Source organism: Chanos chanos, chromosome 2 (assembly GCF_902362185.1).
Source record: "Chanos chanos chromosome 2, fChaCha1.1, whole genome shotgun sequence".
In the NCBI taxonomy this organism is placed as follows: domain Eukaryota; kingdom Metazoa; phylum Chordata; class Actinopteri; order Gonorynchiformes; family Chanidae; genus Chanos; species Chanos chanos.
The window spans coordinates 31,316,272-31,335,972 of NC_044496.1; the positions used below are offsets into that span (position 1 = coordinate 31,316,272).

At 43.1% G+C, this 19,701-nt stretch overlaps 1 protein-coding gene across 1 annotated transcript in view; it reads left to right on the forward strand.

The window, feature by feature from the left end:
* The window catches only part of cacna2d4b (calcium channel, voltage-dependent, alpha 2/delta subunit 4b), a 63,313-nt gene that overhangs the window by 36,593 nt on the left and 7,019 nt on the right, over nucleotides 1–19,701 (forward strand). Inside the window, exons 32-33 of the mRNA XM_030765239.1 lie at nucleotides 93–163; nucleotides 535–610. Coding sequence (XP_030621099.1) covers nucleotides 93–163; nucleotides 535–610 — 147 coding nt within the window. The remainder of the gene's footprint in view (nucleotides 1–92; nucleotides 164–534; nucleotides 611–19,701) is intronic.

The window sequence follows — 19,701 nt, forward strand, 5'->3', positions numbered from 1 at the left end:
ACACACACACACACATTCTCTCATGTTACCTGTGCTAACAGTGCATTGGTAACACATTGCCATGTGTGAGTTGTGACTTGTGCCCTGTGCAGGTGGGGAAGTTCTTTGGGGAAGTGGATGGATCAGTGATGTCCCACCTCATTAAACTGGGCTTGTACAAAAGGTAAAGACATCAGCCTACACATTCACATGCTCAAATGCATTAGAACCCACCAAAAGGGAAAGATCATGTGATGCTGTAGATACTGATATATGTTAGTTTGTCAGGATCAAGCCCCAGTTTGTTTTTTTTGTCTGATTATATCCATCAGCTCATATCACATTATCATTATGGTATTTTAATTTACCTTACCTAAGCTAAATTAATTGATTTAGATGTTTTTACTTATATGCACATTACAATTTTTGCAGCTTAAAACATGGGTAGACATTTGAGTCTTGAAGTGTGGACCTTGTTCTGACAACCATGAGTCTAGTAAATAAAGAGGCGTATGTGATGTCATGTCCGTCTTTGTTTTCTTTCTCATCTGTCAGGGTTACGCTGTACGACTACCAGGCAATGTGTAAGAGTTCCCATCATCATTCCAGCGGAGCTCGGCCTCTGCTTAACGTATGTAACCGCCTTATCACAGATACTGACATACACACCCCATTCACATGTTTATCACAGATACTTACAAACACACCCCATTCACACAATTATCGCAGATCCTTATGTAACGGTCTTGATTCTTCAGTTATCTCTAACTCTGCGTTGTGTATTTTTTTCCTTTTAATAATCTCTCCAAACCGATAATTTGTGATCATTGATGTTTATTCGTAGTTTCCCCTGACTGACAACAATAATAACACTTTCAGTATCTTCACTCTCCAGCAACACCGAAACCACACGAAAACACCCTCTGTTACCGGTTAAAAGACTGGGGCAAAACACAATATACAAAAACTAATAATACTATATGTACACTATATAATCTTATATATATATAAAAATAATAACGTATGAAACAAATAAAATGTACCTGACAACAATAATAACACTTTCAGTATCTTCACTCTCCAGCAACACCGAAACCACACGAAAACACAATAAAAAAAGAAATGTTAGCTGCGTTGCCCAGCGACAGCCGGTCAAACAGCTGATATGAATCTGCTAATCGCTATAAACAACTATATAAAAACGTTACATTTCCAGAACGTGTTCTTTAGTAGTACATAAAATATTATTAATAATAAATAAAATAACTTAGATATGATTTTGGAACATAAGATTGAATAAATTAATGAGTGATTAAACTTTTCAACCTACCCCTCTGTTACCGGTTAAAAGACTGGGAAGAAGGGGCGGAGTTTTAGTTCCCAAGTCTGTATAGGCACGAGGGGCAGGGTCTCAGGCTCAAATAGATAAACAGTATGTGGCAAGTGGAATACTACATTGATCTGCTACACGTACATACACAACCCATTTAGACGTTTATCACAGATCCTTACATACACACCCCATTCACATGTTTATCACAGATACTTACATACACACCCCGATCCTACAATTATCTTAGATCCTTACATACAGACCAATTCACACATTTATCACAGATACTTACATACAGGCCTATCCACAGATTTATCACAGATCTTTACATACACACCCCATTCATGTGCAGAACCAAGATCAACCTGCCTTTTATAGCTTTATGGCAAAGCTAATCATTCTCAGCCATCATACGGTTTGTCTTAAAGACAACTTATTGATATGAACACTGCTTGGTTATCAAGCTATAGCCTATCTAATACCAACTATACACTCCTACAACCTCTATATATTAAATCTTTTAAACTGTAAACAAATCATATATTGTAAATAATTGAAGCGATTAGTCATGTTTATCACAGAGTCTCACACAAACCCCATTTATTCGCTTATCACTCTTTGATTAATAACGTATTCACAGTAAGTTGTTGAAGTGCCACTTGTAGCCACCTGTATTAAGTAATAGTGAGATTGTTTACCTGAATGTCATTTTAACAGTAACTATTCTAAGTTATGGTTATCTCAATTAGACTTTTATTTATAAAGAAAATCACAAACATACAATGAAACACAACGAAACAAACAACTGGTCACCTGTGCATTCATATAAACATTGTACTTGTGGAGATGTCATTTTCCAATGAGTCACTCAATCCTCACAGGGGGTCACAAACATAATCCATTTTTCCCAGTATTTAAAAAAAAAGTACATGCAGATTTAACAAAAAGGTCATTCTTTCCATGTTTTGAATATCATTCACAATTTCTATCTATTCAGTCCCTGTTGGAGGTTCAATCTGTAACCCTTTTCATGTTACAGCTTTCTTGCTGGCTGCTAATAGTATCTTTAATAGGTATTTGTCTTCCATCAATAAATTATCTGGAATATTGCCCAAATAGATTGTAGGAAAAGTACAATCAATTTCATCAAGCTATAAGCTTTCCTCTAATCACCAACTTTGCGGCATCCCACAAAACACTTGGCGATACCTCTCCATTGTTGTTATTATCCATATAGTCTTTAAATTCCTTTTGCACATATTCCTTGCATGTGTTATCATTAGAAATACTTGTATTAAGCCACCAGATCGTATTTTTATGTGATTGCGTTAGTAGTCACATTGTTCTTCTTAAGTTATTATTATTATTATTATTATTATTATTCTTAGGGGTCCAAGCAGCAAAGCTGCGGGAACCCTATTGTGTTTGTTCGGAATTTTATTAGGGGTCCAAGGAGAGTGGGTGCTCGGGGACCAACAGAGTGCCGGGTACTGCGCCCTGGGTCTCAGGAGAGGCAGGCCAAGGGACCTCTCAGCCCATCCGGAGCCGCACGGCAGGCGCACCGCTGGGGGGAGCTCCAGGCCCCAGGGAAGCCAGCGCTCTTCCCCAACTTCCAGGCACCCTAATGGGGGGAGCTTCTGGACCGGGCCTGGCTCCCTGCTTCCCCCTGGGCCTCAGTCCCTGGAGCCAACCTCCAGGCCCCAGGGAAGCTCCTTTTCCTACCCGGCTGGCATGCACCCAAGCCGGAGGACCTCTTGGGCTGGGCCCAGGTTGGCCCCGGCATTGCTGCTTGCAGCTATATTTAGGGGCCAAGCAGCAAAGCTGCTGGAACCCTATTGTAATTGTTAGTAAGTTCCACTATTATTATTATACTTCGTCACATGTGGGTCTATGGCAGCCCCTGGAACGCCTTGGTAGATTTTTGTTGAAATTTGGCACATTGATAGAGGGCAGTAAAAGGTATCCAGTCACCAAATTTGGTGTCATTCTATCATTGGCTCTAGCACCACCAACAGGCCAAACTCCACAATATATTTTTGCTTATAACTTTTTAACCTTTTGACCTAGAGTGGTGATCTTTGTGTCACCTTATTTCCTGGGTCATGCTGAAGAGAATGGATCCATTTCTTGAAAATCTGCCACCTTGGATTGTCTGCCATTTTGAATTTTTTTAAAAACCTACTGTTGCGAACTAGGCCGTTGATCCAATCACCACCAAATTTGGTATGTTTCATCCAGAGAGGGACCTGAGCCAAACTTCTATAAAGAATCTTTCTAGGCCAAACAGTATTGCCGCTGTTGTCCAATGAATTTTGATGGTGACGGCTCCGAAGAGGAAGTGGGCTTATCTCAGCTATGCTTTGTTGGATTGATGCCAAACTTGGTATAGTACATTGACTCAGGGATAACTCAGTCCCCACCGAGTTTCATAAAGTTTGCCCACACGGTGGCGCTATAGCAGACAAACATGTAAAAATGTATTAAGATACCCATAACTCCAAGACAAAAAGCCAATATTTCAGCCAAACTTCTTGTGAGTTATCACATTAAAAGCCCCTAGTTGAGAAATTATGAACCCTCTGTGTTGTATTTTGTTCTATAGCCATCTTGGTATTCTCCTTTTTTGTTCTATAGTCATCTTGGTATTCTCCTTTTTTTTCTCTGATTTTCTATGGCAGGCCATGGGAGTGCTATGTGGATTTTCTTGGCATCTGCTAAGGCTCTAAGAGTGGGGGTCAGCCTGCCCACACTGTGATGGACCTGTGTCTTGTTCCAGGGTGGTTCTGATTGCTTGTCTATGTCGTGCCTATGAGCTGCTTGGCCCCGGCATTGCTGCTTGCAGCTATACTTAGGGGCCAAGCAGCGAAGCTGCGGGAACCCTATTGTAATTCTTAGTAAGTTCCACTATTATTAGGCGCTTTCGGACCGAACAGTTCTAGGGTCTAATTTGATAGGAACTACCCCCTGGGGAGCTTCCCCTAGAACTACATATGTTCGAGGGCTTTTTTCTGTTTGCATTCGCACCACCATTAGGAACGCTGAAGCGACGTAAGCCGGCCGATGGTACAGCAGCTAAGAGATGTTGTTTTTACGACTAACCAGGATAGATGCACATTTTTAAGTACAAATGTAATGACTTTTAAGACCTTTTAAATACCCCCAAAGGCAAAAAAATACCATTACTGCGGCAAAAGAAATCGACAAACTAGACTACAGTATACACAATTAATGAGTTTTATTGAATTTGAATGACAGAAATATTGAGTGCACATTAGATAACATATAATTGCCTTCTCATTGACGAAAATAAAACTGTATGGCGATAGAACCAGTCCAATGGAAAAAAAATGTCCCCCTGCATTTATGCATTTACCACCGCAGTAGCAGTGAGTGACTCGATGGGCAGTACTTTTGGGGTGCTAGCATAGCGCTTGTGCCTGACGCTTGCTCGCAGCATCGTGGTTTTTTTTTTTTCTTTTTTCCCGGCCGTAGCCCTCAAATTGTAAGCTGGATAAACACATTCTTATTTTAGGATAAAATGCAGATCACAGCCACACAAGCGGACACACAAGCACCTACCAAAGCGGAGTGTACGATACCTCTTCAATGTACAAATATACATTGGACGTTGCAAAAATGGTCATTGTTGGGGGATATAAAATACCGGTAAAATACAACATAAAACCATGTTTCCCCTCCTACAATTCCAGACAGTTTAAGACATTTTAGACATGAATATCAAAAACTAAATGTAATACGCTCTAAGACTTTATATTTTGCACGGATCTTTAAAAATGGCGGTTGCAATCATCTATGCCTGCATCTGGACCAATGGCTGTACACCTATGTCACAAGGTTCCTATTGCGCTGCGAAAGTACCTACCCTGAAGTAGGAGCTAAAAAGGCCCCTCAAAACGGCGTTCTAAGAACTATAATCGTTCTAAGTTCCTGCGGTGCGAATACGCGGAAAAGGGGGTAATTTCTCCAACAATTCTAAGAACTATGGAAAAGTTCCTCCGGTGCGAAAGCGCCTATTATTAGGGGTCCAAGCAGCGAAGCTGCTGGAACCCAATTGTAGTTGGCAGAATTTTTCACTATTATTAGGGGTCCAAGCAGCGAAGCTGCTGGAACCCTATTGTAATTGGTAGAATTTTTCACTATTATTAGTGGCCAAGCAGCGAAGCTGCTGGAACCCTATTGTAATTGTTAGTAAGTTCCACTATTATTATTATTATTATTATTATTATTATTATTATCATTATTATTATTATTATTATTATTATTAGGGGCCAAGCAGCAAAGCTGCTGGAGCCCTATTGTAATCGTTAGAATTTTTCATTATTATTATTATCATTATTATTATTATTATTATTATTATTATTAGGGGCCAAGCAGCGAAGCTGCTGGAGCCCTATTGTAATCGTTAGAATTTTTCATTATTATTATTATTATTATTATTATTATTATTATTATTATTGTTTCTCCTCTGGGAGTCTATGGCAGCCCCATGAACCCCTTGGTGGATTTTTCTGAAATTTGGCACATTGATAGAGGATAGTCCAAGGTACCCAGGCACCAAATTTGGGGTCAATCCATGCATCCCTCTAGCTTCACCAATAGGCCAAAAATCTAGGGTTTCTTTTGGTGCATATTTGCCTATAACTTTTGAACCCTTTGTCCTAGAGTTGTGATCTTTTTTTCCCCTGAATCCTTGGGTCATGATGAGTCAAATGCAAATTTTTCCAAAAACCTACTTTTGCGAACTAGTCCTAGACCGTTGATCCTATCACCACCAAATTTGGTACATATCATCTCAAGCACACTCTGGCCAGTAATCATCAAAAAAATTATTATCAAACGGTATTGCCGCTGTCGTCCAATTTATTTCGATGGCGAAGGCTCCAATCAGGAAGTTAGCATATCTCAGCAATGCTTGCATGGATTGATGCAAAACTTGGTACAATTTGTTGACACGAAGAATACTGGGGCCCCACCAAGTTTCATGAAATTTGGCCACATGATGGCGCTATACTAGGAAAACATCAAAAAATTGTATTCAAATACCCACAACTCCAAGACAAAAGCAGATATTTCAGCCAAACCTCTTGTGCATCATCACAGTATCGAGCCCTAACCCTAACCCCAACCTGTCAGCCATTTTCTTTGTCGGCCATCTTGGAATAAGCCATTTTCAATGACAGACCACAGAAGCCCTTCATGGATCATGATGAAATTTGGCACCCTCATAGAGCAGACTACAAGGTATCCAGTCACCAAATTTGGTGCCGTTCTACCATTGGCTGTAGCGCCACCAACAGGTCAAACCCTAGAGTACATTTTTGCTTGTAACTTCCTAACCTTTGACCTACCCCAGGAAGCTTTACTGTCCCTGAATCCTTCCCAAAACAGGAAGTGAGCATATCTCAGCAATGTTTGCTTGGATTGATGCCAAACTTGGACCACATCATTGGGAAGGGAAGTGATGGGGAACCACCAAGTTTCATAACATTTGGCCACATGGAGGCGCTATACCACACAAATGTATTACATCTCAAATTATTCTAAGAAGACAGCAGAGTATTTCAACCAAACTTCCTCAGCATTATCACAGTAGATGACCCCAGTTGAGAAATTATGAGCCATCTGTGGTGACTATTTTGTATTTCAGTCATCTTAATATGATTATGTTTTCAACAGTTTTCTATGACAGGCCTCAAAAGCCCTGTGTCGATTTCCGTGTTGATTTTTGTGTGTAAGAGTGGGTGGCAATGGGTCTGTTCAACCTGTGATGAACTGCTATCTTGTTCACAAGTTCTTCTGATTACTTGTCTGCCTGGTGCCCACGAGCTGCGTGGCTCCTTCATTGCTGCTTGCAGCTATATTTATTATTAGGGGTCAAGCAGCGAAGCTGCTGGAACCCTATTGTAACTGTTAGTAAGTTCCACTATTATTAGGGGCCAAGCAGTGAAGCTGCTGGAACCCTATTGTAATTGGTAGAATTTTTCACTATTATTATTGTTTCCACCATGGGAGTCTATGGCAGCCCCTAGAACCCCTTGGTGGATTTGTGTGAAATTTGGCACATTCATAGAGGACAGTCCAAGATATCCAGGCACCGAATTTGGGGTCAATCCATGTATCCCTGTAGCGCCACCAACAGGCCAAAAATCAAGGTACTTTTTTGGGTACATATTTGCTCATAACTTTTGAACCACTTGATCTAGAGTCATGATCTTTTTTCCCCTGAATCCTTGGGTCACGGCGAGTCGAATGCACCCATTCACGTCAATTTGTGCCTGACTAGATTGTCCGCCATTTAGAATTTTTCCAAAAACCTACTTTTGCAAACTAGTCCTAGACCGTTGATCCAATCACCACCAAATTTAGTACACACCATCTACAGGCCATCCTGATCAAGAGTTATATAAAGAATTTTGCTAGGCCAAAGGGTGTGGTCGCTGTCATCCAATGAATTTTGATGGCGAAGGCTCCAAACAGGAAGTGAGCATTTCTCAGCAATGCTTATATGGATTGATGCCAAACTTGGTGCTATTCATTGACATGAAGAATACTGGGTCCCCACCAAGTTTCATAACATTTGGCCACATGGTGGCGCTATAGCACGCAAACATAAAACATTGCATTCAAATACCCATAACTCCAAGAGAAAAGCAGATATTTCAGCCAAACTACTTGTGCATCATCACAGTATCAAGCCATAACTGGAATACTATGACCCCTAGCCGTCAGCCATTTTCTTTGTCTCAGCAATGCTTATATGGATTGATGCCAAACTTGGTTAAAGGCTGAGCTCCAGGCCCCAGGGAAGCTTCCCCCAGCGAGACTCGGTCCCTGGAGCTAACCACGAGGCCCCAGGGAAGCCAGCGCTCCTCCGCGACTTCCAGTCTCCTTAATGGGGGGAGCTTCCGGACTGGGCCTGGCTCTCTGCTTCCCCCTGGGGGCCTCAGTCTCTGGAGCTAACCTCCAGGCCCCAGGGAAGCCAGCGGTCTTCCCCGACTTCCTGGCACTCTAAAGGGGGGAGTTTCCAGACCGGGCCCGGGTCCCTGCTTCCCCCAAAGTCCCACCAAGGAATGTCTGCTCACACTCTGATGGACTGCTGTCTTCTTCAGGGCTTCTTCTGATCAGTCCTCACCTTCATTGGCCACATGGTGGCGCTATAGCATACAAACATAAAAAATTGTATTAAAATACCCATAACTCCAAGAGAAAAGCAGATATTTCAGCCAAACTACTTGTGTTTCATCACAGTATCAAGCCCTAAACGGAATACTCCAGGCCCCAGGGAAGCTTCCCCCAGTGAGACTCGGTCCCTGGAGCTAACCTGAAGGCCCCAGGGAAGCCAGCGCTCTTCCCCAACATCCAGTCTCCTTAATGGGGGGGAGCTTCCGGACTGGGCCTGGCTCCCTGCTTCCCCCTTGGGGCCTCAGTCCCTGGAGCTAACCTCCAGGCCTCAGGGAAGCCAGCGGTCTTCCCCAGCTTCCAGTCACTATAATGGGGGGAGCTTCTGGACCGGGCCCGGGTCCCTGCTTCCCGCAAAGTCCCACCAAAGGATGTCTGCTCACACTCTGATGGACTGCTGTCTTCTTCAGGGCTTCTTCTGATCAGTCCTCTACCTGCTGGCGCTCAGCTGCTTGGCCCCGGCATTGCTGCTTGCAGCTATATTTAGGGGTCAAGCAGCGAAGCTGCTGGAACCCTATTGTAATTGGTAGAATTTTTCACTAGTATTATTAGGGGCCAAGCAGCGAAGCTGCTGGAACCCTATTGTTATTGGTAGAATTTTTCACTATTATTATTAGGGGCCAAGCAGCGAAGCTGCTGGAACCCTATTGTAATTGGTAGAATTTTTCACTAGTATTATTAGGGGCCAAGCAGCGAAGCTGCTGGAACCCTATTGTTATTGGTAGAATTTTTCACTATTATTATTAGGGGCCAAGCAGCGAAGCTGCTGGAACCCTATTGTTATTGGTAGAATTTTTCACTATTATTATTAGGGGCCAAGCAGCGAAGCTGCTGGAACCCTATTGTTATTGGTAGAATTTTTCACTATTATTATTAGGGGCCAAGCAGCGAAGCTGCTGGAACCCTATTGTTATTGGTAGAATTTTTCACTATTATTATTATTATTATTAGGGGCCAAGCAGCGAAGCTGCTGGAACCCTATTGTTATTGGTAGAATTTTTCACTATTATTATTATTATTATTATTATTATTATTATTATTATTGTTTCCGCCATGGGAGTCTATGGCAGCCCCTAGAACCCCTTGGTAGAAAGTTGTGAAATTTGGCACATTGATAGGGGACAGTTCAAGCTATCCAGGCACCAAATTTGGGCTCTCTCCACCCACCCCTGTAGCGCCACCAACAGGCCAAAAATCAACATACTTTTTTACACATATTTGCTCATAACTTTTGAACCGCTTGACCTAGGCTCATGATCTTTTTTCCCCTGAATCCTTGGATCATGGCGAGTCGAGTGGACCCATCAGTGTCAATCCCGCCCCCTGGATTTTCCGCCATTTTGAATTTTTCCAAAAACCTACTTTTGCGAACTAGTCCTAGACCGTCCATCCAATCACCACCAAATTTTATACACACCATCTACAGACCATCCTGACCAAAAGCTGTATAAAGAATTTTGCTAGGCCAAAGGGTGCGGTCACTGTCGTCCAATGAAATTTGATGGAGTGGCCTCTAAAACAGGAAGTGAGCATATCTCAGCAACGCTTGCATGGATTGATGCCAAACTTGGTAAAGTTCATTGACATGATACGTACTGGGGCCCCACCAAGTTTCATGACGTTTGGCCTCTTGGTGGCGCTATATCACGCAAACATGAAACATTGCATTCAAATACCCATAACTCCAAGACAAAAGCAGATATTTGAGCCAAACTTCTTGTGCATCATCACAGTATCAATCCCTACCAGGAATACTATGACCCTTAGCCGTCAGCCATTTTCTTTGTCGGCCATCTTGGAATAAGTCATTTTCAATAGCAGAGCATAGAAGCCCTTCATAGATCATGATGAAATTTAGCACCCTCATAGAGGGCAGTAAAAGGTATCCAGTCACCAAATTTGGTGTCATTTCACCCTTGTCTCTAGCGCCACCAACAGGCCAAACTCCACAAAATATTTTTGCTTATAACTTTTGAACCTTGTGACCCTGGCTCATGCTGAAGAGAATGGATCCATTTCTTGAAAATCTGCCACATTGGATTGTCCGCCATTTTGAATTCCGCTAGGCCAAAGGGTGCGGTCACTGTCATCCAATGAATTTTATGGTGAAGGCTAAAAACAGGAAGTGAGCATATCTCAGCAATGCTTGCATGGATTGATCCCAAACTTGGTGCAGTTCATTGACATGATACATACTGGGGCCCCACCAAGTTTCATGACATTTGGCCTCTTGGTGGCGCTGAATGGATCCATTTCTTGAACATCTACCATATTGGATTGTCCGCCATTTTGAATTGTTTTGAAAGATCTACTTTTGCGAACTAGTCCTAGACCGTACATCCAATCACCACCAAATTTGGTACATATCATCTACAGACCCCCCTGATTAAAAGTTGTATAAAGAATTTTGCTAGGCCAAAGGATATGGCCACTGTTGTCCAATGAATTTTAATGGAGTGGCCGCTAATACAGGAAGTGTGTTTCTCTCCGGAATGCTTGCATGGACTTACATCATTTCATGTGTTTCTGTGGCGCAATCGGTTAGTGCCCTCGACTGTTAAGCGAAAGGTAGGTGGTTCGAGCCCGCCCAGGGACGACACCGCTTTTTTGGGGCAGCCGTGGTCTAAAAGTTAGAGAACCGGGCTTGTGATCAGAGGGTTGCCAACATCCACAGGCCGTGTGCCCCTGAGCAAGGCACTTAACACTAGAAGCGCCGCGCCGGTTTAACCTACTTATACCTAGAAGCGCCGAGTGCCGGTCATTTGACCGCTGTGACTACCTACTAGGAGCGCCGTGCTAGTTTTACCTACTTAAAGCGCGGCTAGGCGGTCAAATGACCGCTGAGTCATTAGACAAGGACACTGTTACTGACACATAATGATCGTTAGATGGCGCTTCTTGCACGAAGCAAATAGTTTGCTTACAAGATCAACTCGCGTTCGGCCAATGTATCATTCATTTCAGTGTTAGCAGTCGATTATTATTTCATTAGAACGTTTGGCATAAAGGCATAAATTCCAGAGGAAGTCTCGATCAAATTCGACTGAGAAAACCATCTGAACAAGACTAGTTCAGGCAACTTTTTCATAGTATTTGTTTTTTAACATTTAATCTTCTACCTTGGAGAATTAGTTTATTATACGGGATGTCACACACGTTGCGAGTTAGACTGCGGTTGGTCTGTAAATGTAGTCCGACTGTATCAACATTCAGTTGTCGACTGACAATGATCACGTCGTTGCCCCTAGTGATTAATTTATTGTAAGGGCACGGTCCAGGTAGTGCAAAAATCAGAGACAATTGTGATTGTAAATTAACTGTTGTAGGGCGATTACAGATTTGAACATTCTAATTGTTGGGCGACATGTCGGGTGACGGAGTAAGCTATAAACTGGACTCTATACTTGGACTCTAATAGAACAACCTATCGGAATGACAAGACAGGCAGTAATTGGTTGAGAATTACAATGCGTGTAAATCAAAACTTGTGAAAGTTTAGAGTGTGAGACTGCTTTGGGTGGTGCTGGAGGAGTAGACTAAAGCTTTGCAGTTCCGAACTCGTCTGTCTCCGTGAAATTATCGCTTATACCACATAATAAGCCCAGCCGAGCATATCAAGCTTTACACTTGCATTTTAATAAATTAATTATCTACCACAACTAACAGATCATTCTATGCCTTGATAGAAGCAAACACCACGACTTTTCAAGGCATTCAGTGGGCTATGAGAAGCCTAACACCTAGCCTGCCAAGCAACCTGCGAGTAACACCTCCCAACCCCCTCCCAATAAAGTGCCATAGTCTATTGTTAGTCTCCCGCACTAGAATGATTTGGCCAAAACTAGTTCATACCACGAGTAGCCTACCACCGTCTATCATGAGTCGCAGCTAAATCTAATTCCACACATGTAATAGAATATGTAGGCACCGCTTGGAAATGAATAAATATGCATGGATGTTGTTTTTACAAAATATGTATGTCGCAATGGATTTTCGTAAACAAAGCTGTGTCAGGTGTGTAGGCTTTTAGAGTAAATAACGTAGCATAAGATGGCTGAATTTTTACCATTTATTGAAACTAAATTACAGCATGAAAAAGCCCTTCTTTTTGGTAAATCGACAGCTGTGTAGTTTATTTACAGTAAATACTTAAGAAAGAATGAAATATACATTACACACGATAGATACACGAGATAGTGTATACAGTGAAATGCACGAAGTACATAAACAGATAAAGTACTTTTCGAGCTGTTTATTATCCTGTGTGTCGGGATGCTGTAACCACTATTACACAGCCTGTCCAAGTAGGGAATGTTGTACCTCGATGTTTTGTGTTCGCAATTCAAGTGGAGAGATATTCGACCGACAGCCTAGAACAATAGCCTAGGTGTGATCCCAACCCCCTCCCAACGACCGCGTCATGAATCACTTGGTCAACTAACTCAGAAGTTCCCTTCAACGTAGACCAAAAGATTGTTTGCCAGTGCCAATGAGGTGAAGAAATTTTCGGCCTACTGCCGGCCTAATGTCATCTTTCCCTAGATAGAGAATTGCGCTCAACATGTATTTTGTTTCAACGTCAGCGGCCACCCAGAATTTAATAGCAAATTAGTTTAATGGCCATGTTCTCTGTGAAACGACACAGTAACAACTTGATAGAGAACAGTTGTTCATCTACAGTTATGTTCTCACTAGGTGTGTAAGAAGCAATACTTTATCGAAAATCTAATTTATCTGTCACAAGGTGGGCAGCCCTTGCATTCTTGTCATCAAAGCGCAGATAGTGCATGATATCGTGCAATCTCTGTCGAGACATCCGTCTCTGAAAATGGGATTTCCAACGTTAGCAGACCAGTAGTCGTCCGGGTTTATGATTTTACCGCCCGTAATACCTCCCAAATAAAGGAGACCTGCAGTTTGAACTTATTTTCGATCATCACTTCGATCAGTTTCTGCTTCAGAGTATTTCTGAATCTTTCACCACATTTCTGTGTCAACCAAACACACTAAACTGCCCAATGGACTTGTAATATTGTCCTTGGCATAACATGTGGGCCCTGGGGTTTCTCTCATGATATTGCACTCTCGCGCCAGCAGTTTGTTCAACCCATACTGTGCCGTCTCTTGCGTAGGGTGTTATTATATTGAATGAATTAGCATTCGCAAAATTCCTGCTCACTATCTAAGTCATATAATAATTAGTTACGCCCCTCTACGTGAAACAAAAATGCGTTTATTATACGTTTGTCCGCTTTACAAAACATTTGCATTTTAATACTGTAAATTATTTTTGCAGCTCTAAAATAATGTAATGTCATGACATGAGAATAAAGCTTACCCTAGTTTACACACGAACTATCAGTCATATGATGACTAATTACGCACGGTTCAAGTAGGCTAGTGCAAAAATCAGTGACAATTGATACGCCCATGTAGGCCTACATGAAACAAAAATGCGCTTCATAGTTATTAAACTGTCGTCATTTTTGCACATTATGTAATATTAATGTATGACTCTTATAACTCTCGATATATATATATATATATATAAAGACAGAAAACTAGTACGAGCGAACCCTTGCGCCATCTGCTGCGAGAAAAGAGAATCGCAGCCTTCAAAAGTAGGAAACAACATGGCCGAAAGCGAGGCTGACAGCAGTTTCACAGAATTAGAAGCAAAATAGCTTTAAATTAGCTTGTACCGGGGTGATTTTGAAAATTTAAGGATACTGAGTGATAAAATGCACAAATCTAGGAAAAGTCATGAAAGGACGGTCCTGAAATTTGACCGAGTGCAAAGATTTAATTTTTTTTTGGGTCACTGCGGTCAAATGACCGGCGCTCGGCGCTTCTAGGTATAAGTGGGTCAAACCAGCACGGCGCTTCTAGTAAGACGTCACAGCGGTCAAATGACCGGCGCTCGGCGCTTCTAGTGTTAACCCTAATGCTCCACGGGCTCACTGTTCACAGTGTGTTTGTGCAATCACGGAGACTTGACTTTACTTTACTTTACACATCATTGCCAGGGGGATTAGTAAGTACCCACCAAGTTTCATAAAATTTGGTCACATGGGGTCGCTATACCAGAAAAAAAGGAAAAAAAAAATATAGTAAAATACCAATTACTTCAGCGAAAAGGAGATATTTCAGCCAAACTTCTTGTGAGTTATCACAGTAAAAGACCCTAGTTGAGAAATTATGAACCCACTGTGTTGTCCATTTCGTTCTATAGCCATCTCAGTATTATCTTTTTTCCCCTGGTTTTCTATGGCAGACCATGGGAGTGATATGTGGTTTTCCTTGGTTTCTGCTCAAGCTCTAAGAGTGGGGGTCAGTGTGCCCACACTGTGATGGACTGGTGTCTTGTTCCAGGGTGGTTCCGATTACTTGTCTAAATGGTGCCTGTAAGCTGCTTGGCCCCGCCATTGCTGCTTGCAGCTATATTTATTATTGTTTCCGCCATGGGAGTCTATGGCAGCCCCTAGAACCCCTTCGTAGAAAGTTGTGAAATTTGGCACATTGATAGGGGATAGTCCAAGCTATCCAGGCACCAAATTTGGGCTCTCTCCACCCACCCCTGTAGCGCCACCAACAGGCCAAAAATCAACATACTTTTTTACACATATTTGCTCATAACTTTTGAACCGCTTGACCTAGGCTCATGATCTTTTTTTTCCCCTGAATCCTTGGATCATGGCGAGTCGAGTGGACCCATCAGTGTCAATCCCGCCCCCTGGATTTTCCGCCATTTTGAATTTTTCCAAAAACCTACTTTTGCGAACTAGTCCTAGACCGTCCATCCAATCGCCACCAAATTTTATACACACCATCTACAGACCATCCTGACCAAAAGCTGTATAAAGAATTTTGCTAGGCCAAAGGGTGCGGTCACTGTCGTCCAATGAAATTTGATGGAGTGGCCTCTAAAACAGGAAGTGAGCATATCTCAACAATGCTTGGATGGATTGATTCCAAACTTGGTGCACTTCATTGACGTGATACGTACTGGGGCCCCACCAAGTTTCATGACGTTTGGCCTCTTGGTGGCGCTATAGCACACAAACATGAAAAATTGCATTCAAATACCCATAACTCCAAGACAAGAGCAAATATTTGAGCCAAACTTCTTGTGCATCATCACAGTATCAAGCCCTAAATGGAATACTATGAGCCCTTGCCGTCAGCCATTTTCTTTGTCGGCCATCTTGGAATAAGTCATTTTCAATGGCACAGCATAGAAGTCCTTCATGGATCATGATGAAATTTGGCACCTTCATAGAGCACAGTAAAAGATATGCTATCACCAAATTTGGTGTCGTTCCGTCATTGGCTCTAGCGCCACCAACAGGTCAAACTCCGCAGTATATTTGTGCTTATAACTTTTGAACCTTGTGACCTAGAGTGCTGATCTTTGTGTCACCTTATTCCCTTGGTCATGCTGAGGAGAATGGACCCATTTCTTGAACATCTGCCACATTGGATTGTACGCCATTTTGAGTTTTTCCAAAAACCTACTTTTGCGAACTAGTCCTAGGCCATTGATGCGACCACCACCAGATTTGGTACACATCGTCTCTGGAGCAGCCTGACCAAAAGTTGTATAAAGAATTTGGCTAGCACAAACCATATGGCTGCTGTCGTCCATTGAACTTTGATGGCGAAGCCTCTGAAAGAGGAAGTGAGACTTGCATGGATTGATGCCAAACTTGGTCCACTTCATTGAGAGGGGGACTACTGGGCACCCACCAAGTTCCATGCAATTTGGCCACATGGGGGCACTATAGCAGAAAAATACATCAGAAGGTATTGACGTACTCATTACTCCAGGACATCCATGCCCACTGACCTTGACCCAAGCGATGGGAGACTTGGGCCTCTGCCTCGCTCCCTGGAGCTCCAGCCCAGAGCCCAGCTCTCCCTTGGTCCCCAGGCACCCACTCTTAAGCCCAGGAAGCATCGTCTCCACACCTAGCATGACTTCCAGAGGCCTGACCCCCTGGTAGACCAAATGGAGCCAAATTCCAGTTTGGGTTACCAGGGGGTCAGGCTTCTTTCAGCGGGTGTATGCTGGAGGCAGCATGGCCTGTGCTTCAGAGCGGATGCTCCGGGACCAACGGAGCGTCGGGTACTGCGCCCTGGGGCTCCGGAGAGGCAGGCCATGGGACCTCTCGGCCCTCCAGAGCCGCCCCGCTGGGGGGAGCTCCAGGCCCAAGCCTGGGTCCCCGCTTTCCCGGCGGGACTTGGCTCCCGGAGGGAAGCTCCAGGCTCCGGCTCAGCTCCAGGCCCCAGTGAAGCCGGCCGCTTTCCTCCACTTCCAGGCACCCTGATGGGGGGAGCTTTTTAACCAACCCTGGCTCCCTGCTTCCCAAATGGGACATCACTTCCGGAAGGTGGCTCCAGGCCCTGGCTGAGCTCCCGACCTTCCCCCAATGGGACTCAGTCCCTGGAGCTAACCTCCAGGCCCCAGGGAAGCCAGCTGTCTTCCCCAACTTCCAGGCACCCTAATGGGGGGAGCTTCCGGACCGGGCCTGGCTCCCTGCTTCCCCCTGGGGGACTCAGTCCCTGGGGCTAACCTCCAGGCCCCAGGGAAGCCAGCGGTCTTCCCCGACTTCCAGTCACCTTAATGGGGGGAGCTTCTGGACTGGGCCTGGGTGCCTGCTTCCCCCTGGGTCTCAGTCCCTGGAGCCAACCTCCGGGCCCCAGGGAAGTTCCCTTTCCTACCCGGCCGGCATGCACCCAAGCGGGGGAAGCCCGGGTCCCTGCTTCCCCCAAAGTCCCATCAAGGGATGTCTGCTCACACTCTGATGGACTGCTGTCTTCTTCAGGGCTTCTTCTGATCAGTCCTCTACCTGCTGGCGCTCAGCTGCTTGCAACTATATTTATTATTATAATTATTATTATTTTTCTGCACTAAAAGTGTTTGCACAGCAAAAACTGCATATGTTAGAGCTACCAAACATGGCACCTAGGTTCCTATGATCAGCCACTACTCAGGCAAGAAAACTTACCTCGATTGGTCACATGGTGACCAAAATTCTTTTCTCCCCTGATTCCTTGGTTCCTGATGAGCAAAAAAGTCAATTGGACCATTGTGTTCCGCCATTTTTAATTTTTTGTAAAACCATTAAAATGTATCTCCTCCTAGACGGTCTGTCCGATTTGCACGAAATTTGGTACATAACATCTTCAGACCTATATCTTTGAACATTCTATAAGGAAAGATGCTGTGTTACAAGACGTGGCCACAGTTAACCAATGAATTTTTGGGGTGTGGCCTCAATTCATATAATGACTCCTAAACCTCTTGGCCGATCAACTTCAAACTTTGGATGCTGTGTCTTGGTGAAAAGTCCTAGTAAGGCCTACAAGGCCAAGTTGATGGCTCAAAAAGATGGCCGCCATCAGCCATTCAAATTTCAGCAGCCCTTAAAGTGACTTAACTATGAGCTATCATTATGAAACTTTGTAGGATTGTTCAGGATGTGTCAAAGAGCAATCAGCATGAACGTTTTTCCAATTGTCCAAATGGTGGCACTATAGAGCAATGTGAAAGATGTGCGGATTTAACAGGTCATGACATTTGACCTGTATGTGTTGGGGACATGAAACCAGTTCTGTTAGATGCATCTCCTCAAGAGGAACGAAATAGCTTCTTGGACCAAAATGATGGTCCAAAATGATCCACCATGTTGGATTTCGGCCATTTTGAGTTGTTTGAAAAACCTTCAAAACCTATCTCCATCTAGACGGTTTGGCCAATTTGCATGTCATTTGGTACACAGCTTCCTCAGACAACTATCTTTAAAAGTTCTATAAAGAAAGTTGCTACGTTAAAAAATATGGCTGCAGTAAGCTAATGAAATTTTAAGGCGTGGTCTCTACTGCTATAATGAGGTCTATTTCCTGAGCGCAAAATCCAATCCTCACAAAACCTGAGATGTGACAACTATAGGACATGAGACTTAAGCCTACAAAATTTGATGCAAATCCATCCATAGGTGGTGCTGTAGCACAGAAGTGGTCCTACTTCCTAAACCTATTGACTGATGAACTTCCAATTTTGTATGCTTTGTCTCTGTGAAAACTTCAAATAAAATCGACATGGACAAGGTTATAGTTAAAAACAGATGCCTGGCATCAGCCAATACATTTTGAGCAGCCCTTAAACTAGCTTTGGTTTGACATATCATGAAACTTTGCAGGATTGTGTAGGGTGTGTTTAACCACTGATCGCCGCTTGCGGCTATATTTATTATTATTATTATTATTACTATTATTATTATTATTATTATTATTATTATTATTATTATTCCGCTTGATTTTGGCGCCGCTTCTCCTCCCGCAGTTTTCATGATATCGATTCCATTCAAGCGGTAATAGATCCATCCTAATGCCTAGTAGTGTGCTTATATGCAGCTAATTGATCGGTCCACTAGTTTTTGTTTTTTTTTTTTATTGCCGTTTTTAATCATTTTTTGGCCCATTTAAATGCATTCGAGCAACACTAGGACCCAGCAGAAAAACATGACGCAGCACATCGTTTAGCTCCTGTTGTAATGATTGGTGGACATGCTAAACGCTACCCTGCTATGATTGGTTGTTTTGCCGTCAGTGAACTGATGATGCTCGCCGTTCGAAACGGTTAAGGTTAGGGTTAGCGTTAACAACTTAGCTTGCCAGTTAGCTTGCTAAATTGTTCTGAGCCCCTTTGGTTACCACACTTCAGCTGGAGACAGATCGAGTTTTTCTACAGTTAGATTTGGCCAGATTTCATCTCGCGAATTGCACGTAATCCTCAGTTTCGCATTTCAGGTGAGTCAAGGCAGTCTGTGTTAACAGAAGAAATCTCGCACTGCTCTTGTAGCTAAACAGCTTGTGTTGTCGACGTACTAAACTAGTAATTCGTTCTCACAGTACGATTGTTGACTGGTGTTTGTTTGATCGGTCCACCCGTTTCTTTTTGTTGCCATTTTTAATCACTTATTTTCCCATTGAAAATGAATGAACAGTTGGATTCAATGGTCTTTTGCTCCGCGAAACGATTGATTATATTTTATTTAGAAGTATTAATGTGATTGAATGTACGTAGCCTGACGATTGTCAGCAACCTCACTTAGCCAGCGCATTGCTGTATGTGGCTGAGAATCACTGGTTCTTTGCAAAAGGTGCAGAGCTTTTAATAGGAATAT